General features: G+C 43.0%; 1 protein-coding gene across 6 annotated transcripts in view; it reads left to right on the forward strand.

Annotated features, from left to right (window-relative positions):
- The window catches only part of SUFU (SUFU negative regulator of hedgehog signaling), an 83940-nt gene that overhangs the window by 40463 nt on the left and 23409 nt on the right, over window positions 1-20068 (forward strand). For 5 of the 6 annotated variants that reach the window (XM_079312449.1, XM_079312451.1, XM_079312452.1 and 2 more), the window contains 5 exons: window positions 3710-3852; window positions 6157-6242; window positions 8283-8355; window positions 12839-12995; window positions 14492-14603. In XM_079312449.1, coding sequence (XP_079168575.1) covers window positions 3710-3852; window positions 6157-6242; window positions 8283-8355; window positions 12839-12995; window positions 14492-14603 — 571 coding nt within the window. The remainder of the gene's footprint in view (window positions 1-3709; window positions 3853-6156; window positions 6243-8282; window positions 8356-12838; window positions 12996-14491; window positions 14604-20068) is intronic. The other variant, XM_079312450.1, reaches the window with a different exon arrangement.

The following is a 20068-nucleotide window of genomic DNA, read 5'->3' on the forward strand; positions in this document are numbered from 1 at the left end:
TATGTGAGCTGTAAAAGAAAATTGATAATGACATTTTAAAGACTTCAAAATATGGGTGGCTTAACAGAGTGGTCTGGTATAACTGCTGCTTTTGCATAATAGAATAGCACAAGAGCTAGTCTATGGCAGATTTAGAGACTTTTCATTTTTGTATAGCTAGAGAGAGGCTTCAGATTTGCTATTATAAATTATGCACTAAAATAGTAAGCTTGAGTTTAAATGTTTTAATGATTTCCTTGTTGAGTTCTTATGAAATAAATACCTTCCTACGAAGCAGTTGGATTTCATGGAACAGGCAATCCTTACCAGAAAAAAACAGACGTTAGGTTTTTTTGTTAGAACATAAATTTGCAGGGAAAAAAACAGTTTCAAAATTGTGAGGATGATTCACTTTGCTATGTTAGGTTTAAGATTTGTTAGTTAGTGCCCCTTCCAAGTAGGAAGGTGCAAGAGTCCCAGAGGGTACAGTGAACAAGCCTGTATTTACAACACATCCCCTGCTCCCATGGTAACTGCTGGAGAATATGAATTTATCCTGGGGCAATTGGGTACCTTAGCTCATCCTGTCATGGAGGGAACATGTAACCACTGCAGCTTTACCACCAGGCAGAAGTATTCAGCAGCAGTCACCTTGTGTGCAGCAAATCAGAGCCTTAGTTTAGTCCTGAGGATTTGCTGATTTATCCATAGGCTAATTTGGATTAACTTTTTAACGTATTTTCTTTTAGTTCCTTTCTTTTAATTTCTCCTGTTAATGGTTAAATAATGGCCACCTGTCCTATGGATTTGACAATTACCTGGTCATATCCTGGAACTCTTTCTAATGCCTGTTAGTTTTGCTGTGGTCATCTAAGGAAATGAGGTTTATCCAGTTGTGGTGTTCTTGTCCTTGTCCTGTTTTGAAAATATGAATGTGAAAGGTAGGAAGGGAGGATACTCTCCATTTCCAGCATGAGGCAATAGAAAGTGATTATCTAGTCATTTTTTCTGTAATTTCTTAGTTTTTGTGACTACAAGTCATGTAATTCAGGCTGTTCTCAGTACTGCAATGGTCTCTGAACAAGAGCTGACCTTACATCCCACGTGGATGACAATGCAGCAAATGGAAAACTGGGTTTCAGGGTGTAATTCCAAATTTCTTGAACTCCCACAGGTTTTAATTTGGCTTCCTGTTATTTGCAGATTTTTTTTGGTGCGATTTAATTGAGTAGTCAGTGTGAATTTTGTGGTGTTCGTGTGTATGCAAGGGAGAGGGAGATTTTCTAAGTATTCAGTGTTCACAGGGACATAAACAGGTGGGTTTCCAGCAGAGACATTTGCATTTGAAAACCTGCTCTAAACGGGCTGGGCTTTCCCAGGAGAAGCAGCACCAACAGTGAAACGCAGCGATCGATCAGCATAGAATTGTGTGAGCATTTGATGGGCAAAATGTTGTGGTATAAAGACAGGGCCCAAGAATAAGCTCTTTGTGGCTTTGTTTCATTCCTGAAAACTGTGACTGAGAGGCTTTTATAATTTAAAAAAAATTAATCGGCCACGTTTTGTCTAACTTGGAAAATATCACAAGATATTACTTGCAATGTTCTAAGTGCTGTTTCTTTAATCAGATTTTGATATAAAAAATAATTTTCATTTTTCTGCTTATGTTTTCTCAACTCTAAAAGTAAAGTAATATTTGATCCAGTCCTTCCAGTCACAGAGCTGGAAGCGTGTAATTTAGTGTACATAACGATAAACTCTTTGAAGCAGCTTGCATTCACTATGTTTTCTTTCTTTTCTATTTTTAACTAAGGAAAGCATTCCCTTACTTATCACAGCACTTCTGTTACATGCCTCATTTTTCAGGCTAAGTTCCTTATGGTATTTAGAGTTTATTTTAATCCTTAATCGAATGAGCTGTCCATGAAATTCATCTGAAGAAACATATATAATAAATGTTCAAACCCACACCAATGGGGACACCCAGTGGAGACGCTCTGAGTTGCCCAACATTACAGCCAGGAGTGGGCCAGCAGCTCCTCATCAGGGAGAGGACTGCAAGCATTTTAAAGCACAGCAATTCTGAAGGAACTCTCATTAGTTTAGCTGCCTGCTGCTGAGGGCTCCCTTGAAGCATCCTGCCCTTGCACAAGTTCTGTTTGCTGTCAGGGTGGTTCTGAGGAAGAATTATTGCAATGGGATGTGCAAGCACCCAGTTCCTTGGTGGTGGTGTTTAATGTTGCAAATGGAATAAGTTGCAATTACTGGCAGTTCAAAAAGCTTGTCTCTTGCTGTTGCAGGCACTGCCATGTTCATCTATTAGCCCTATAGATATTTAAGAGGTGACCTGTTGCAATATGTTTGGAAGGTGATGTGGGAAGGTTAGGTGAAGATCCAGGACTGTGGGGAGGGCACCTCTCTGAATTGGATCCTGCTCCTGTGGCATGGGAGATGCTCCAGTCTTGACACACAGCAACTCAACCAACCACTAATGCTTTCCAGTCTGCACTGGAATTCCTAGTCCTCTTCCAGGAGGCAAGGCCTCCTTTCTTGCTGAGCTCCAAGTGTGGCCTTGGGAGAGACCACAGTGAGGACAGCAACCCAGACTGCCATCATGGATGAGCTTTGGACAAGGAGAGGGGCCCTGGGCCTGCCACTGACTTTGGAAGCAGGCAGGCAGTACTCAGTTCATCCCTGGGGCACTATACCTGTCTCAGAAGGCAGAATGTGGATTCCAGGTTGTTTATTTGTATGTGCAATAAAGCTCTGCTTGGACAAGCACAAGACCCAGGATAAAAGCAGTCAGCTAGGCAGCATTACCACACATGCTCCAGGAACTGCATGCAAATGGACTGTGCTTTAATTGTGAATGTGGTCATGCCTGGTTGTTTTACTTCTAGTTCACTCAGAAAGCAAGCATTAGCCTTTCCTGTGATGGGGCAGCATCAGACAGATGGGTTCTGGTGTGCCTTCTGGCATGCACTAGCTGTGGAACATGGGATTATCTGGGGTTTTGTCTTTCTAAGCAGGAGGGGAGGAAAGGAAAGGAATGCCTGCCTTGTTTTGATGCAGTCTATTATGATATAGAATGAACTTTATAGCCTACTGGTTTTCTCATTTTTTTGGGAAAAAAGAAACATATTAATTATAATTCTGCCCCAAAGCCACCCAGACAACTGGGTGAGACAGTGATTTTGACTTACACTATCACAAGCTGGGCAGCAGAATTTTTATTAGATATAGTACATAGTATTTATATTTAATTCAAATTTCCGCATATTTTCTTGGTGGCAAATTAAGTGTGTGAATTGCTGTGGCAATGGGCATCCAGTATAGTCTGCTGATTTTCTGTGCCCTCTCACAAAAAGAGGCTAATAGTACATGAGACACAGGCTAATTTTATTTGCTAGCATTCCTGTGTTGGGCCTAATATCAGAGTAGGACATTGATTTTTTTTTTTTTTATTTTTTTTTTTGCCACAGGACTCAAGAGTGGGAAATTTTGAAATCAGTGCTTGAATTCAGATCACTCAATGAGACTCCATTCCTGTTTCAGGTGGCTCAGAGGCTCAGCAGAGCTGGCCAGGGGCGGGCAGTGAATAGTCACCAGTGACTGTCCCAGTGCAGGCTGGAGGTCTCTGCCTGGCAGCAGTCAGAAGCAAGGCTAGCAATAGAAGGAATGTTCTAGCAGACTTCACAAACTAAATATTTCCTATGTTTTGCTGTTGCAGAAAACACCTTTTGCAGTGGTGACCATGTGTCGTGGCACAGCCCTTTGGACAACAGTGAATCTCGAATCCAGCACATGTTGCTGACAGAAGACCCCCAGATGCAGCCAGTGCAGACTCCTTTTGGGGTCGTTACTTTCCTACAGGTACACCCAGCCACCAGGGCTCCCACTGCCACCTCCTGGGCGTGGAGAGCAGCTACTGTTGCATTGAGCTGTGTAACTCAGATATTTATTATCCTGTCTTCAGTTTCAAACATGAACAGTGAAAAAACAAATGTTGAGAGAAACACTTTTAAAAGCTAATGTGAAGATTAATTAAAATTAATTCTATGGTGATATCGGCAAGTGACCACTGGTGTGAATGTCAGCACGAGAAGAGTTTGGAGCAGGACTTGCAGCTGTTTTAACAGTACTTTAGTGGCAAAAAATGTAGCTTGCAGCACTGACACAAAGGTTCTTTAGAGGCTGAGTTCTCCTGTATTGATCTACTGTTTAAGAAAGGCTTGGGTTTGCTTTGCAAAAGAAATATTTTAAAAATCCCTTGTGATTTAACTCTGTTGCTTAGCATGGGGAGTTTCTGTGGCCAAACAGGTTTGCTTACTTTCCCAAAGTCCTTCTGAGCTATGCTTCTCAGATATGGGCTGCTTTGGATATTTTTAAATTGCATATTGGGTTAATAACCTTAGTGGAAGAGTGGCACAGTTTATGCCAACTACTGATTTCTTCATGCTCTGTGCAAAAGCTTCCCTCCTATGGGAAAATGCAAGTATCTATCTTACAATTTAAACTTTTGGTTGCTCCCATTTTTCTTTTACTGTAGTTGCAACATGTAAAAGGAAGTTCTGTTACCAGAAACCTGCACATGACAACTGCTGTGCAAGGCTTTTCTGACGTGCCCAAATGTCTCTGTTTTATCAACAAAAACAATGTGGGTGTGAGATTAATTAGTGCAAGGTGAGTTGTGGGACCTGGAAGAGGAGAGAGAGCCAAGCTAAGAAGGATAATCCCTGGCTGACTCTGCAGCTAGTGGTGTTAGTCCTCATCTCTTCTTTAGTGCCCAGCTGCCCTGAATCAAAGAACAGTCAGCTTGCTGCATCCTGAGACCCTTGGCCTCTCATCTTCCACAACACATACAGTTGATTTCATTTTCCCCTTTGTTTGATGCTTGTTGTTATGGGTTTATTTTGACCCATGAGGATAAATGATTACAAAAAGCAAAGAATGAACACAAAATAATTTCCTGTTTAGTGTCTTGCTGTTTGTGTGTAATTAGTGAGAGTGAAGACCCAGGGAGGGGTGTCCTGAAGCAGGGGTGATTCAGGCTGTTGGTGGAGGAAGCCTGGAAGATGGGTGGGGATGAACTGCACCTCCAAGGGCTGGGTCCTGAGAAAGTGAGCTCTGCAAGGAGCAGGAGAAGTAGGGTGTGCAGAGCTGGGTGCTGACATGAGGGTTTTCCACACAGATCTCTATCAGTGCTGATATGTGCCTACAGCAGAAGACACATCCTTTACTTCTGCTTGCTGCTCTTCAGAACTTAGTTTTCAGTTTTCCTCTTTTCTGATAAAACATCACTTGAACAGATTTTGACCAAAAATTGTTTTGTTGGAATAGACTTAAGAGTATTTAGGAAGAAAATAGAAGGCCATGGCTAAAAATATTTTTCATCTCAGAGTGAATGATTGTGCTCAAAGGTACAAGCCAGTGGTTGATACAGCAGGAAGAAACTGCCTTCTACTATCAGCTGAAGGGTGTTTCACCCCTTCATTTGAAGCAGCTGATCTCAGCTGCTGTTAGAGAGACATCTGGTATTGCTCAGTGTGGTAGCTCCTATCCTGAAAAGCAAACACATCCTGCTTTATACAGGAAAGCAGAAGTCTGCAGTTGCCTGCAGTGACAAGTGGATTATGTGGTGTGTAAGCAGCTTTACTTTATGGTGCTGGGTAAGATATAACCAGTCAGCAAACTGAGTTGGTCAAGGATTTTATGAACACCAAAGCAATCCCATGTGGCAGCAAATCCCTTGCCTGGTTGAGATTGCTTGTGCAGTGTTGCATTTGCCCCTAGCAGTCAGTTGACAGAGCAGTGTTTGTATGTGCTCAGACTCTAACCTGTCTTGCTCTGTCCTGTCTGTGGGGACTTGATTGAAAAGTCGAGCAAACCCTGATTTGTCTCCAGACCCTCCTCACTGTTAAATTCACACACTCTATACAAAGATCCAATGTTACATGACCAGGGTGTTTCACAGGGTAAGTGTAGAGAGAGAGAACAAGGTCTTGTGGGACCCCACTGTTGTCTCAGTCTCCATTTGTCCAGACATATCTAGTTAGATTAAAGACATGGTGCTTCTCTGTATCTGCACTGTTTGATCCAGTACCACATGGCATGTTTACTCCACAGTTCTTCCATGGTTCCCACCCAGTTTAGTCTCTTTGTTGTTATTTATTACAGATTGTTGGGGTTTGCACTGAGGAACTGCATGCAGCTCAGCAGTGGAATGGTCAAGGGATCTTGGAACTGCTTCGGACTGTCCCAGTGTAAGTGCTCATATAGCCCATAAGGGGAGCAATTCCATAGAGAACAATTCAGTTGTTTATTTTTATTTACAATCTTTAACTTGCTGATGGAACTTATTTAATCTTTGCTGTAGCAAGAGATGGGAATTCATTGTAAATCTGTTCTCACGCACAGACGCTTAGATGGCAAATTAATGCATGTGGAAGTCCACATGTTCAGGGTGAAAGAGAATGAGGTCTTGAAAGCTTAATTTCCTTCCTTTTATGCCTGCAGGGTTTTCTCATTGGTTCTTCCTGGGATAACTGTTACTGGTGACCTCGCTGTTTAGTTCAAAGAAAGGAAGGGAAGGGTCTGGCTTACAAAGCTGTCTGAAAGTGAGAAAGTCACTCTCAAATTTGGCCCACTCCTGGTGGGCCAGTTTGCAGCAGGAGGAGCGTTCATGAAAGTTAAGTTCCTTGTTTTGCCATGGGAAAAATAACAAAGATGATACTGGATTAAGGAAGAGATGGGTTTAAAATGGTAAATGATATGTTGATGCTTTGTTTGCTGCCAGCTAAATCTTTTTGGCTTGCAGGTATTTCATTTAAATATTTTAAAATTCAGTGGAAGTTATTGCCATGTGAATGTAACTCAAAACATTTACTTTTTGTAGCAAAATAGTTTTGAATATTCATTTCTGGGCACAATAGTACACTCTAGTGTCACAATAGACTTGAATTGATGGATTATTTGGTAGAGCTGGACTTCTTTAACTTGAACTTCTCCCTTTTAGGCACAAGTGCAGATAATTCATGCAAATGCCCTAGAGTAGAGTGAATTTGTCCAGCTTCAAGCTTTATTTCTGGGTCCCTGAGACAATAAACATTGCCTACAACTCTCTTAGCTCCTCTAAGTCAATACAGATACAGCACCTCTCTTCTCAGTCTGTTCTCATGTTGGTTTTTTGCTTTTGTGCTGTGATATAAGCACCTTTCCAAGAAAAAAATGAGACCCAAATGTGCATGATTTGAAGGCAAAGCTGCAAACTACTAAACCACTGATGTGGAACCAGGGTAGGTCTCTTGCACCCCAGTGAGAAACTGTGGCAGGTCACACCCTTGCAGTTAATAATTCACAACTTCCAAAGTGATGTGAAAAAATGAGTGGCTATCCATGCATCTGAAAACCTGTGAAATATTAACTTTTTTTGCTCCCACTCCTAAGTGTTTTAGGAGACTTAACACAAACTAGACCAGAGGAGGGGGCTTTTGACTGCAATAACAAAGTATCTCATGAAAAAATGAATTTTTTATGGCAGTTCCAAAAGACTTTAGTTTTATTTCAAATGAAAAGCACTATCTGAGGCTGACTTCTGCAGTGCACTGCACTGTGACCCAAAGCAAAGTCTGAATATTTCATCTTCACAGTAATCTGTTTTCTATCACTTTTGTTAGGAAACACCTTGAGCCTTCCATCTTTTATTGCTAATGATAACAAAGATTTCCCTGAACCATCTGAGTAATTTACCACTAAATACCAACTGAGCAAAATGTCTGTTGTGATAGTATTTATCAGAGCAATAAGTTCTTTGTGATACTGAACGTGACTGCCAATCTTGGCAAAAAGTGCAGTCCCACTGGGGCCCTGCTCTATTCTTAGATATGTAATGAAGAATAATTCTTGACTCCATGCCTTGCCCATCTTTCTTTGACTTAGGCTACACTGGACTTCTCAGTCCCAGTTCATATCCTGTAAGACTAAAACCTGTCTCAATCTTGTATGAGCAAGGGGGCCTGCACAGGGGCTAACAGTCTGTGTCAGTCCTGACTGCTCTGCATGTCTGGGTGGTGTCAGACACTGAGCAGATTAACAGCTAGGTCATGGAGGGGTTTTATTATTTATTTATTTGAAAAATATAAAGAGAAAATGCATGTGGGATGTATACACTGCAGAAAAGGGTTTCTAGGCTTATTTTAAACCCTAATCTTGTGCTTCCTTACAGTACAGGTCCACTCTGAGGACCCTGCTGGGGAGTTCTAATTAAAGGGTGTGTTTGGTTCATTGCCTGTCTTTCTTTGTAGAGCTGGAGGCCCCTGGTTGATAACAGACATGCGAAGAGGAGAAACCATATTTGAGATTGACCCACATCTGCAAGTATGTCTTTAGTTTATAAAATGTCATATCTCTGGTTGTAGCCAAGGAGAATTGGTTTACTGTTATACAACAGTTCTGATATTTTCTGTAAAGGTGCTTGGATCTTCTCACTGTTTGTAATAATCCTGGAAAAGTCTTAGAAACTCTTTGCCCTCTTGGAGGTGGTTCAAGATGGATGTGTCCAGTCCCAAGTGAATGGTTGCTCTAGGAAAAAAGATAAGGGAGACCAGGAAAAGGGAATCTCTTATATAAGAAAAATTGGGAAGATTTGGACTGGATGTTTTAGAAAGGAGGAAGAAAGAAGATTAAAGGCATAGAATAATACATGATTTAGGAATGGTACACCAGAACATTCCTTCCTCCTTTCATATGCAAGTGTAAGGAGGTATAGCATGCAGAAAACTCAAAACCTACTAAGTACTATTTTCTACAGCAAATGTGGCAGTGTAGCTCATTCCTGTAGGATATCCCTTGAGGCCAAGTAGTTAGTGTGGACTGAGAAATGATGGAAACCCAAAAGTATCACATGCAGTTATTAATAACCCATGCAGGAAGATACATTAAACCTTTTTCTTCAGAGTCCAGTTTAATTTATGAAATTTAAAGATAAAAATAGAACCTCTCTGGAGAAGTTACTGTATTATGGACTTCTCCTGATCCATGCATCTGCGAGACAGTTCTGCAATCCCTCCAGCAGAGCAGGAGTACATGGTACTGGAGTGCATGGGTCCCCAACAAATCCAGTGTGGTGCTGGCCATGTTTCAGTGAATCACTGAGTATTTGCCTTTAACAGAGAACTTATGGCTCAGCCTGGTAGGGCACGTGCGAATGTGCATGTTTTGTACATGCATTTCCTTATGGTCTGCATGTCTGTATCTGATTATTCTCAATTGCCTCACAGCATCTTTTACTTTGAAAGCTTAAGAACAAAACCAAATTCTACTTTTACTGGTTTTAAGGATTTGTTCATCTAAAATAACCCCAATCTGAGAAATACAAAATAATGTTCCATAAATGTCCCACAATGTGGGAGCTAATAAAACTGAAAGTCCCATAAAATTTTTAGACTTTCCAGAACCTTGCCCTTTCCCCTCCTGGAGAGGTGTTTCTGTTGTCTGCACACTGGTGATTCCTAATGATAACAGCGTTTTCTTCAATTTACTGTAAATGAAAAATAGCTCAGCTTACTGGAATCTGAGTCAGCCAAGGCAAGTTAAGGCAAATAAAAGAGTACCTCTGCCTCACAGTGTGTCCTGCTGCTGGAAGCTGCTACGTCTGTGGTCCTTCCGGACTTCCTCACATTGAACACATTCCTGTTTCTGTTCTCTCTTGCCCTTGTAGAAGTGTGTATGGGCAGGTGTGTGTGTGCACCCCTCCCTCCTGCTCAGCTGCCACAGCCCCCCGGGATTCACAGCCCCTGAGTCCCACAAAGAGTCTCTGCTGAGAGCAGGAGTAAGGCTGTGCCAGGCTGGCCTCAGCCCTGTCATGTGCCTCCTGCTCTGATTAGTGGGGAAGGGATAAAGTGTCGTTGTGTTGGTGGAGGGTGTGTGAGACCAGAAAGGCAGCAGTGGAAGCGAGGTGCAGAGAAACTGGACAACTTTCCTGGGAGCCAGCAAGCATGTTGTCTGTCTGGGAAGCAGGCAGAGCTTGTTTGAAGGCTGCATTGTCTCTTGTGGGAATTGGTTGAGGCCTAAACCCAGCCCTGGCAGCAGCAGCTGTACTTTCTGTTCGAAGTTGCTGAGAATGGATCCCAACTAAGATGTCATCCCAGGATGTCGGCAATTAACGCTGTGGCAACGCTGGTTGTTTTCTGTTCAGCCAGGCTTCCCTGTAGGCCTTTCAGATTTCCCTGGCAGCACTGTCAGACCCCAGCTCTGTACTGATTCTCAGTGCTTTGCTTCTGTTTAGCAGATATCTCAGAAGAGAATAAAGCTGATTTGAATTTCCTGAGTTGTGGTTGCTGCTCTGCAGGTCACACTGCAGTGCTCTGGCTCGTTTAAAAAGGGATCAATGACTTAGAGCCTCAGAGCATCCCTCCCACATGCTGAGAGGAAAATGGGACAGAAATATCCTTTCTTTGAGGAAGGAAAGAGCTGAACCTCCTTTGCCCTGGGCTCCTCTAACCTCCTGTTCAAGCTGGCCTTTCAAGGAAGGAAGAACAGCCCCTCAGTCCAGGCAAATCTTTGCTGGCTAAAGTGGGGTAAAACTGGCATTACCAGAGCTACACCAGTTGAGGGTTTTTGGACTTTTTCCCCTTTAACATCAATACTTGCAAACATTATGAAACAGGCATGCAAATTAGGCTGTCTTAAGCCAGCTCGTTTCCATCAGCTCCCCATGATCTCCAAGGGATGCCAGCAGAGCAGCCCTTCTTCCCCTGAGGAAGTGCTCTGCAAGCCAGCTGAGCTGCAGATGAGAGTCCTTTCCCCCTCCCCGAGGCTCTGCACTGTCCTCAGGGTCTGGCTGGGAGTGGGGCCCTGGAGCAGGGATGGGGGAGCAGATCCCACCAGAGCCTCACAGCCCTCTGGCCTCTCCTTCTCCCTGCTCAAGAGCAGGTTTGATGGCTCTTCCATGATTCCCCAATGACTGGGATAAAAAATAGCTTTGCTGACAAGTTACACCTCCCCACGCCAGCTCATTTGGGTCCTCACAGAGCACCATGGAGGGCTCCCAAAGGAGCCACGTGCTAAATCTCACTTAGAGCATTGTCTGCATATGTAGGAACGGATGTATTTTTATTTCTTTTCCCACAACTTCTATTTCTGGGTGACACAACTAATTTTATGCTTAGGATAAAACAAAAGAAAATCACAGTTTTATTATTTCTCAGATTTTCCTATTACGTTTTCAAGAAGCCAGTTTCCCCTGACGCTGGAGGAAGATCCTAACAAGGGAGACAAAGACAGAAGAAAAGCAGTCACTTGAATGCTGAAGTCTAAGTCAAGACTGCTCTGGTCCTGCACTCAGCCACAGGCTCCTACCTCAACTTTTGGGCCAAAGAGCAGGTTTTGGGAGGCGATCCAGATGAATAAAAAAAGAGTTGGCTCAAGGGAAGGGGTAGGAACACATGGAGGAGGGTGGGACTGCAGTCATTGCAAATTACATCAACTTAAACCGCTGTGCAACCACACCCTGAATGCTTGTGCTTATCTTTGAGCTGCTCAAATCTTCTCTTGAATGGTCACAAGAACAGGCACTGCCCTTCCCAGGGTGCAGCATGCACAGCTGGGCAAGGGGAGAGACGTGTATGGGTTTAGTCTGGAAACTGTTTCTTGGGGACAGATTTTGCAAAGAGCAAAACGTTCGCACAATCTTTTGTCTTCAGTGGCAATGTCAAACCAGAGGGTACTTACATGGAGTGGAGAGATCCTCTCCTGTTGTGTATGACACCACTCTGCTCTCTCCTCAAATCTTTGAAGTTTCTTGGGACTGTCTATGTTTTGAAGTGACCCAGAGAGAGGCAGATCTTGCTGGTGCCACTGAGCATCACCAGAGATGACACCCCTTTGGAAAAGGGGGAAGTGAGCCTGGCTGGTTCGATGCCAGGGGAGAGGTGCCAGCCCTTCCTCGGTGTAGCACAGCCCCGAGTTTGTTCAGCTCAACATTACCCCCTTGTGGGTCACAGGTGGAAATTCAGACTCATGCCCATGTCCAAGAAGGTGGAACTTGCTGTAGAAGTTTTGGCTGTAGCTTAGTGCAGTCTTGCTGGCAACAGATGCACATGTCCTTGAGAAAATGCCTGGTGCCTGAGAGCATCCAGCTGCTTATGATTGGTGTGTGACACCTTCTGAGACCCAAACACGGTTACGTGCTTGGAAAGTCCAGCTTGCAAGGGAGGGAGTTTGTTTATTTGCCAATAGAGAAAGCTATGCCAAAGCTTTGACATTGAGAACAGACCTGTGTCTCCTTGCACGTCCAAACTTGCATCTTTGTCCTTTATGGGACACCCAGCACATTTGGAAGCAGAGTTTCTCTGGGAAATTTGCAAATCAAGAACCCATGTGGATGATGAGTTTCTCTGTGGGCTATTTTCATTGTGGGACTCTTTGGTAAGGTTGGAAAGAGTTGTTCAGGGGTTTGTTATCATTAAGATAACATGTAAGATATCGAGTGCCAAGCTGTGCTTTGTGTCTTAAGTATTTCAAGTTGGTGTAAATCTGTGCTAACGCTGAATGAAGCGATCCTGCACTCCTCAGGCCATTGATTTCCACCTTTCTCTGTTCTTGCTTTGTGCCTACCTGGGCCATGTAGTGAAGCAGTGGGGACAGGGTGGGATTTCAGACCAACTTGCTATGGAAAAGGTTTGTTTAATTCAGAGTGGCTTCCTGATTTGGCACACTAAAGCACAGGGTCCAAAGAGTGGAAATTGTCCTCAAAAGGAGATCTGCAGGAGCTGCTGAAGGTTGGGCTGCACAATGGTGGATTCCAACGCAGGCTCAAGCCACGCTCAAAAAAAGTCTTGGTGTTTTGAATCTTTTCAAGCAGGAGAGAGTTGACAAAGGGATTGAGACAGATGGCTCAAACCTGAGTGGAGTGAGTGCCAAATGTGCCTGGGATGACCTGAGCCGGCCACCAGAGGATGATGAAGACAGCAGAAGCATTTGCATTGGGACCCAGCCTCGGCGGCTCTCTGGGAAAGGTAAGAGCTCCTGGGCCAAGTCACTGTCGTGGCCTTTCAGCTTCTCTTCTGGTGGGCCTGGGCAGTGCACTGAGTCATGCTGCATCTTCGATTTCATAACAAACTCCACAGCCATTGGGAGGACTGGTATGTCTAAGGGCAGCAAAATGGATGTTGGCCTCTTTGGAGAAAGCAGGAGAAAGGAAAAGAGCTCCTGTTGTTATTTTGTCTAAATGTTCCTTTCAGTTCTTAGGCAAATTGTAATCTGAATCTGCAAAGTTAAACTCAGCACCTGTTGAAACCAGGACTGTAAACACTGCAAGGTGAAGCAATTTCATTTTCCCAGGCTGTGTTTCCTTATTAACATTATCACTTCTTGGGAGGCAAGTTGGACTGACACTGCACATTGTTGCAGCTGAGCTCAAGGAATTTGTGCAAATACAGAACTCTGGAAAGAAGAATTTTAAAAAGCATGGAGTTTCTCTTTGCAGTGAGATGCCTTCTTAGGGTAGAGATGCCATAGCCATTACACAGCCTTGAAATTATGCATATTACCTTTCAAACGGATGAAGCAATGTAAAATTTGAGGGTTTGAGATTTCCTGGATTTAACAATGCTTTCTACAGGAATGGCATCTTACTTGTTCTTAAATCCATGGTAAAAATTAGTGAAATGCATTCAGCATTTTTTCTGGCTTCTGTGCAAATATTTTGAACTGCACTGGATCTAAAAGGCTGTTTTGCCTCAGCCTTGAAATGAAAAGCCCGAGAGAGGTATACATGATGAAGTTTGTGTACCCTTCAAAAGATTTTGAAATAATTTGGGGTTCTTTTCCTCTACCTAATTCTTACATTTCTTAAACATAGATGAGGAAACTTCTAAGAAAGGGAGGAAAGCTTCCTACTGAAAGTATTTGGCCAGTCGACATTTCAGAAAAAGGCAGAAGTAAAAAGACTGATTCTGAATTGCATAATTTGCAGCTTATTTTCAGATGTGAGCTTGAGGCTAAAGGTTGCCCTGCATAAAAATCCTCCCTTTGTGAATCTTGTTGTAAATTAATCAACATATTTCCAAAGCCAATTGCAAAAAATTTGGAAACCTTCATACATTAGTTTAAGAAAAGAACAAACTCCTGTTATGCCTAATGGGAAAAATGATTTCCAGTACAAAAGCTTGGAAGTGTCAGGAGGTTCTATGAGAGTTACAGAACCAACAAACACCTCATTTATGCAAATATGACTAAACTACTCAGAATTTCTTCATCAGCAGGACTCAGTATCAAAGATTCCAGCTCTCCTTGCCTGACATAACAATGAAGCCCAAACAAGGGAACTCAAGCTGACATTATAAAGTAAAATAACTCCTAAGGAAGGTCAGGAAATGCAGTTAAGTGTTGTCCTATAACATTTCTCCACTTCTTTCTGAAGGGGAAGTGTTTAGATGAAACATACCTGACATCTTGTGTCTGTGTTCTTTCTGGGGATTCTAAACCACGTTGAAAAAAATTCTCTTTGCAGATACAGAGCAAATCAGGGAGACTTTGCGGAGAGGGCTTGAGATTAACAGCAAACCTGTCCTACCTCCAATCAATGCACAAAGACAGAATGGCTTGAACCTCGACCGAGCACCGTGAGTTTCACCCTGCACTTTCACATGGTGGCAGAGCTCAGCATGAAAAACAAAGTTAAAGCTGGGTGGGAAAAGATTTGGCAAAGGGAGAGGAAAGCTGGCAGTGAATGCTTGCAAAGTGCAAGAATAGAGAAGAGTTGTTCAGGTTGAATAAATGGGCTAGTACTCAGGAAGGCATCTTTTTAGAGGGGTTTTGGACAAACTGCTAATGTAGAGTGGCTCTGACTGTTCTGTAGAACCCTGCTGTTCATGGTCTTTGGTGTTTGAATTCAGACTGGACTGATCCCTATAAAAAGTACTGTGCTGAAAAGTGCTTTGGTATTAGTAGACATACGTAGCATAGTTGACTGCTGTTATTTTTTCCTGAGTATTTTGTTTTCAAGCTCATAATTACAAACCTTTTTGGTTAAAATGTTGATGTTTTTTTTCTTTTTGAGTGACTTTGATCTTGCTCTGCTAAAACAGGTGGGTTCTGTCAGTAATTACATGCCAATAACACCTGGGTCTCTAATAGGAGCAGTCTAACAGGTGATTTAAGTGGGGCTAGGGTGGCCCATATCTGTTACAACTTTGGCTTAAGTGGATCTGTAGGAAATTGCCCGTGGTTTCAAGCCATCTGTAGTATATGCACTTCTGTCATTCTGTAATTCTCCCCTTCCATCTTAGACTTAAAGTGCTAGTTCAGTGTCTTCCCACCAATTTTAATGTTTCCATCTAAATTGTCCAGAAAGACATGCATCTTTGCTACAGTCTTTTTTCTTGGTATTTCCTTCTGATGAACATGTGTACCTTCTGCTTTCAAGAGTAAAGATCATCATGAAATCAGCACTTCCCTGTAGTGCCAGGCTGGGGCAGTACCCTGGTCTGTTGCAATTCCTGTTTCGTTCTTGATTCAAACATTTCATGAGAAAAATATTTCTTGTTGTCCTTTCTTTTTCTATTTTGTGGATGACTTCTGATTTGCCTAATATATTAATGTTTATGAGTTGCCTAATCCTTTGGGGGAAATATCATGTGTCAATTGCTGATGCTGTTTGCTAATATGTAATATGAGATATAGGTACTTATATTTAAAAATTTCAAGTGGCTTTATTATTGCTTTAGGAATAATCTTACTTTTGCCAGGTAGTACTTACATGGAGTCAAATTCTGCTCTATTTCTCTGCCTGCAGGTTGGTCACATTGGACCATTGGTTGGTCCTATTGGCCCTACTGAAAAAAATATAAAATGATACCATGTGATTTGCACAAATCAAACCCAGCCTTGTTGAGCTCAAAAGTACTGGGCAGTATTTCTCACAGATGCTGGGCTCTTGCATGCATCTGCAATGTCCAGTGTAAGCTCAAGTGGTTGGAGGTGACCACAAACATTTTGGGTGCACATCAGGTCAAGGAGGCAGCTGATGGGTAAGCCTTAATGCTGAGAGGCAGCTGTTACTTAGATAAGAGAGCTTTACATTATTCAGGGTGAGATAAACAGAGATATGTTTGAGACAGAGTGGTGAAAGGTTAGCAGAGGTCTAAGATGAAGCACACAAATATTTACCTGGGTTTTTAACTGTTTTGAGACAGAGGAAGGCAGGTCAAATTCAGAGGCTCACATCTGTGACAGTGCTCTTTGTTGCAAATCTCTCTTAGCTGCAGCAGCTGCACATCCACCCTGCCTGAAGCCTGAGTGGCAGGAAGGGCTGGTTCCCAATGTTTGCCTCCTAGGAGGTCAGTGCATTTCTCTGAGGTCTATGGTTATCACTGAGGAAACTGATAGGGAGCCTGTTTCTCCATAAGCACTTCAGTTAAGGAAAAACAGCATCAGCTATGTTACTGTGGTGATACTATGGAGGGATAGGGGAAATGTCAGTTTAAAACAGCAGTGTGTCCTGATACTTTCTTCCTCCATCTTACTATCTGCTTCGAGAGGAGTTTGGGAAGGATCTTCTCCTCTCCATGTAGCAGATACAATGGGGCTGGTTCAATGCATTGACCATACCAAAAGGAGTGGTTTGTGCTGGAAAGCAGTGTTTACTTACAACCTCTGACTAACTAGTACTTTAGTCAGACCTGATGATTACCCTTACTGTGGCTAAAACTGATCTGTCAACACATTTTCCAGAACAGTGTGGTATAGATGGAGCAGAAGAGGAAGATCTTATGTCTCTGCCTTCCTCAGTACACTGTCTCAGCATGTCTCATGCATTTGAGCAAAATTGCTCAATGTGCAGTAAGTACAAGAGCATAATATGGAGGCTCTCATCTCCAGCTGCTGCACAGCAATGTAACTTAGGAGCTCACTTTTGCATGCAGCTACATCCATGCTCCCTCCAGGTACCTGCAGGGGTAAAGGCTGAGACACAAAAGGCACAAAACCAGTGCAGATATAACTCTTACATAGGACTTCTGAGCATCTGAGATAAAGGACAATTCTGTATATAGACCTAGTCCTTCTGGTACAATCCTTGCTTGCATTGCTTGGGCCTGATAGGGCTGAGACTCAGGTCTGTCCTTCACTGTAAATCATGTATAATCAAAGGCAAATCATTTAGCTATTGAGCTTCAGTTCTGAATCTATAAAAAAGGACTAATAACGATGTCATCTTCCTGAGGCACCACAAGGATGAATATGTTAATGATTAGGGGGTGCTGGTTGATGGGAAGCAGATTTATGTGTAATCATATCCTGCACTGTACACACCAGATCATAAAATATCAAACCTGTGGTTCTTTGCAAGGGTCCTGTGAATAACTGGTGCATTAGAAGTTCTTTAGGAACTTGACAGAAACACTCTCTTGAGGCATGGCAAATTGTTTCAAATCTGCTTTCCACAGGGAGCACTGCAGAACCCCAGGCTGTCAAATTTCCACCCAACTGACAGTAGGATGTTAAAGTCTGACACAGACTCTAAGGTCTTTGTGCAGAAGAGGAATGTGCTGTTTATTTATCATGGATTTGCAACCACCAACTGCTTTCCTAGTAGCTTTCTTCCCTTTCTTTTATCCTAACCCTACCACCCACACACAAAAATCTATCAAGGTTTAAAGCAGACAACCTGTTCTACATTCAGCATCACAAATAGTATCAGAAACATTCAAACTTTTGAATATTTATTTGTATGAAATGTAGAGGATCCAGATTCCATACAGATTTCCCAGTCTTTGTATAGTTACAATTTTCAGTGCTTATGCAAAAAACTCACATTATTTGGTTACAGATAGGGCTTGATTCAGTGTTTTGGCTCCAGCAAAGCACATACTTACAGGTTAAGCATGCATATTACCAGTTGTTCACTGTCCCAGAGTCCTGAAAAAAGTTCCTTTGAGAAAAAGCTGGTTTCTGTCAAAACCCTGCTGGGCAGCTGTAGTACTTTGATTCATTAGTGTTATTACCGTAGACTGTGTAGCCCTTTTTCTCCTAAGGATATGAATAAAAGCACACTTAAAGCTTAAAACTGATTTGGACATCTGTTTCTCAAAATGACTGTTGGCTCAGTTCACAAGCAGCCATTAAATCAGTTCGTACGTATTAACAAAAGAACATGTGAATTAATCTTTGGAAACATGACTAATCATTTTGAACATAGGTAACTGAATACTCTCAATTGCCACTTGGAAAAATAAGAAGTGTATGAATACCAGTGTGTGTTTCAGTGGTGCATTATTTGTTTCTTAGGACCCATCAGCTTAGTAGGTGCTGCTGAGATACACAGAAAGGCAAGGGCTCCCAGTCTCCTGAACAGTGCACATTGACTCTTGTTGGATACAGAGAACTGTTACCTGTAGGGGATGTTTAAATGTCAGACTAAACACTGCTGCTGTCAAGCCCTCAGTGGGCTGGAAGCTCCAGATGTCAAAGTTCAGTGACACTTGTGGAGTCTTGCTTCGATCACTATTTAATTTCTTGATGTAATAATTTCTGGGGCTGAGTCTTTGGCTGTCCCTGGTAATTAGCTCTGTGCTCTCCTGTGTGGTAGGTGAGTAGTAGCTCTGCGTTACAGATTAGGACAGCACAGCTAATTTGCCACAGTTGCAGTGAGAGCCAGCACTGGGATAGGGGAATTCTTGACCTTTTCCACCCCTCAAGGGCCCCCTTGATCATCCAGCATTGCTGAAATTGATGTTTTTCTGCCTCTTGGCTGACTCAGACTGTTCTTCTGTGAGTTGAGGCATGGAGTAGAAACCTAGGGCTAGCGCACTGCATTACTGCATGTGTCGAAGCTAATATTATCTGTAATTGTTGCATTTCATTGTGCCAGAATTCAGGCATTGCCCACGCACATCCCAGTGTCTGAATGTGAGCTTTGATTGATAGAAAAGGGTCTCTCAAGTCTATATTACTTTGATAAGGCTTTTCCATCATGTCTGTGCTGTTTATAACTCTCCCCCTTCTCAAAAAGGATCAAGAGGTGTGGTTTGCATGCCTGACTCTTGTATTTCTTTCTGAGATTTCCCAGGTAATCATGCTGGTCCCTTATGTATCATGGTCATTTGTCCAGGGACCCACAGAGACCTCAAGTCCCATCTGCATTCAATTTCTAGGCAGAAAGACAGGTTGAGTCTAGGGAAACCTGAACATATGGTAGCCCTGTAGCCATGTGCTAATTCCATCCAGCCCTGAACAGTTTCCAGCTGTGCAGGGGAATGAAGGCAGGTTCCTGGCAAACAGAGTAGGGAACAACCCTCCGGCAGGTGGGGCTGGCAGGACTGTCCTGGCAGTGACCTGCTGGAGTCCTGCACTCTGAGCATCTCAGGTGGTTGCCCTTCCCTCGTGGTAAGAGGGAGGAGTTGAGTCACTGCAGAATTCCTCCTGGGATAGCCCCAGACTGTCACATGCCTGGTTTGGAGCACATGAGTAATAGTGGCACTGCTTCCAGGGCTCAGTCTACTGCTCCTGTAGCTCCTCTGACTTGGTAAATAGGGCACACGGACATCTCCTGTCAGGAAGCAGTACTGGGTTAATGCACATTAACAAGCTCCATCTCAGCAGCATTTCTGAGGAAGCTCTGACCATCAAACCAAATGTAGGATTTTCTTGGAGGCAAGTCTGAACTTTGCTTCTCCCAGTTGAAAACTGGCTTTTCATTCTGCTTTGCTTGGGCGGAGGGGAGCTGTTGTCTTTGTAGCTGGTTTCCTGTCTTCAGTTCTTGGAGGCAAACTTTACATAAAGAGGAGCATTTCAGCATTCTCTAAAGCTGTCTGGTTCTGGCTAGGCTTTCTGATTCTGCAACCACTAAGCAGTAAGTTTCCAATCCAGTCCTGCTTATTTAGGCATGCTCTCTCATCGGGTCGCCATTCAGTGGTGTCCTGGTTGAGTCAGGAATGCTGAATGGAGGGAGGCAGTATACTTTAGGGAGTGTCTCTCAGCTTGAGGCTGAGTGCTGGGTGACAGGATTGCAAACTAGAAAAGTAAATGTCTGGAAAACCAGTGTCAGTAGAAGTGCAAAGCAGTCACCATGCTAATAATTTGCACTCCT

This window comes from Erithacus rubecula, assembly GCF_903797595.1.
Source record: "Erithacus rubecula genome assembly, chromosome: 9".
NCBI classification, from domain to species: Eukaryota; Metazoa; Chordata; class Aves; order Passeriformes; family Muscicapidae; genus Erithacus; species Erithacus rubecula.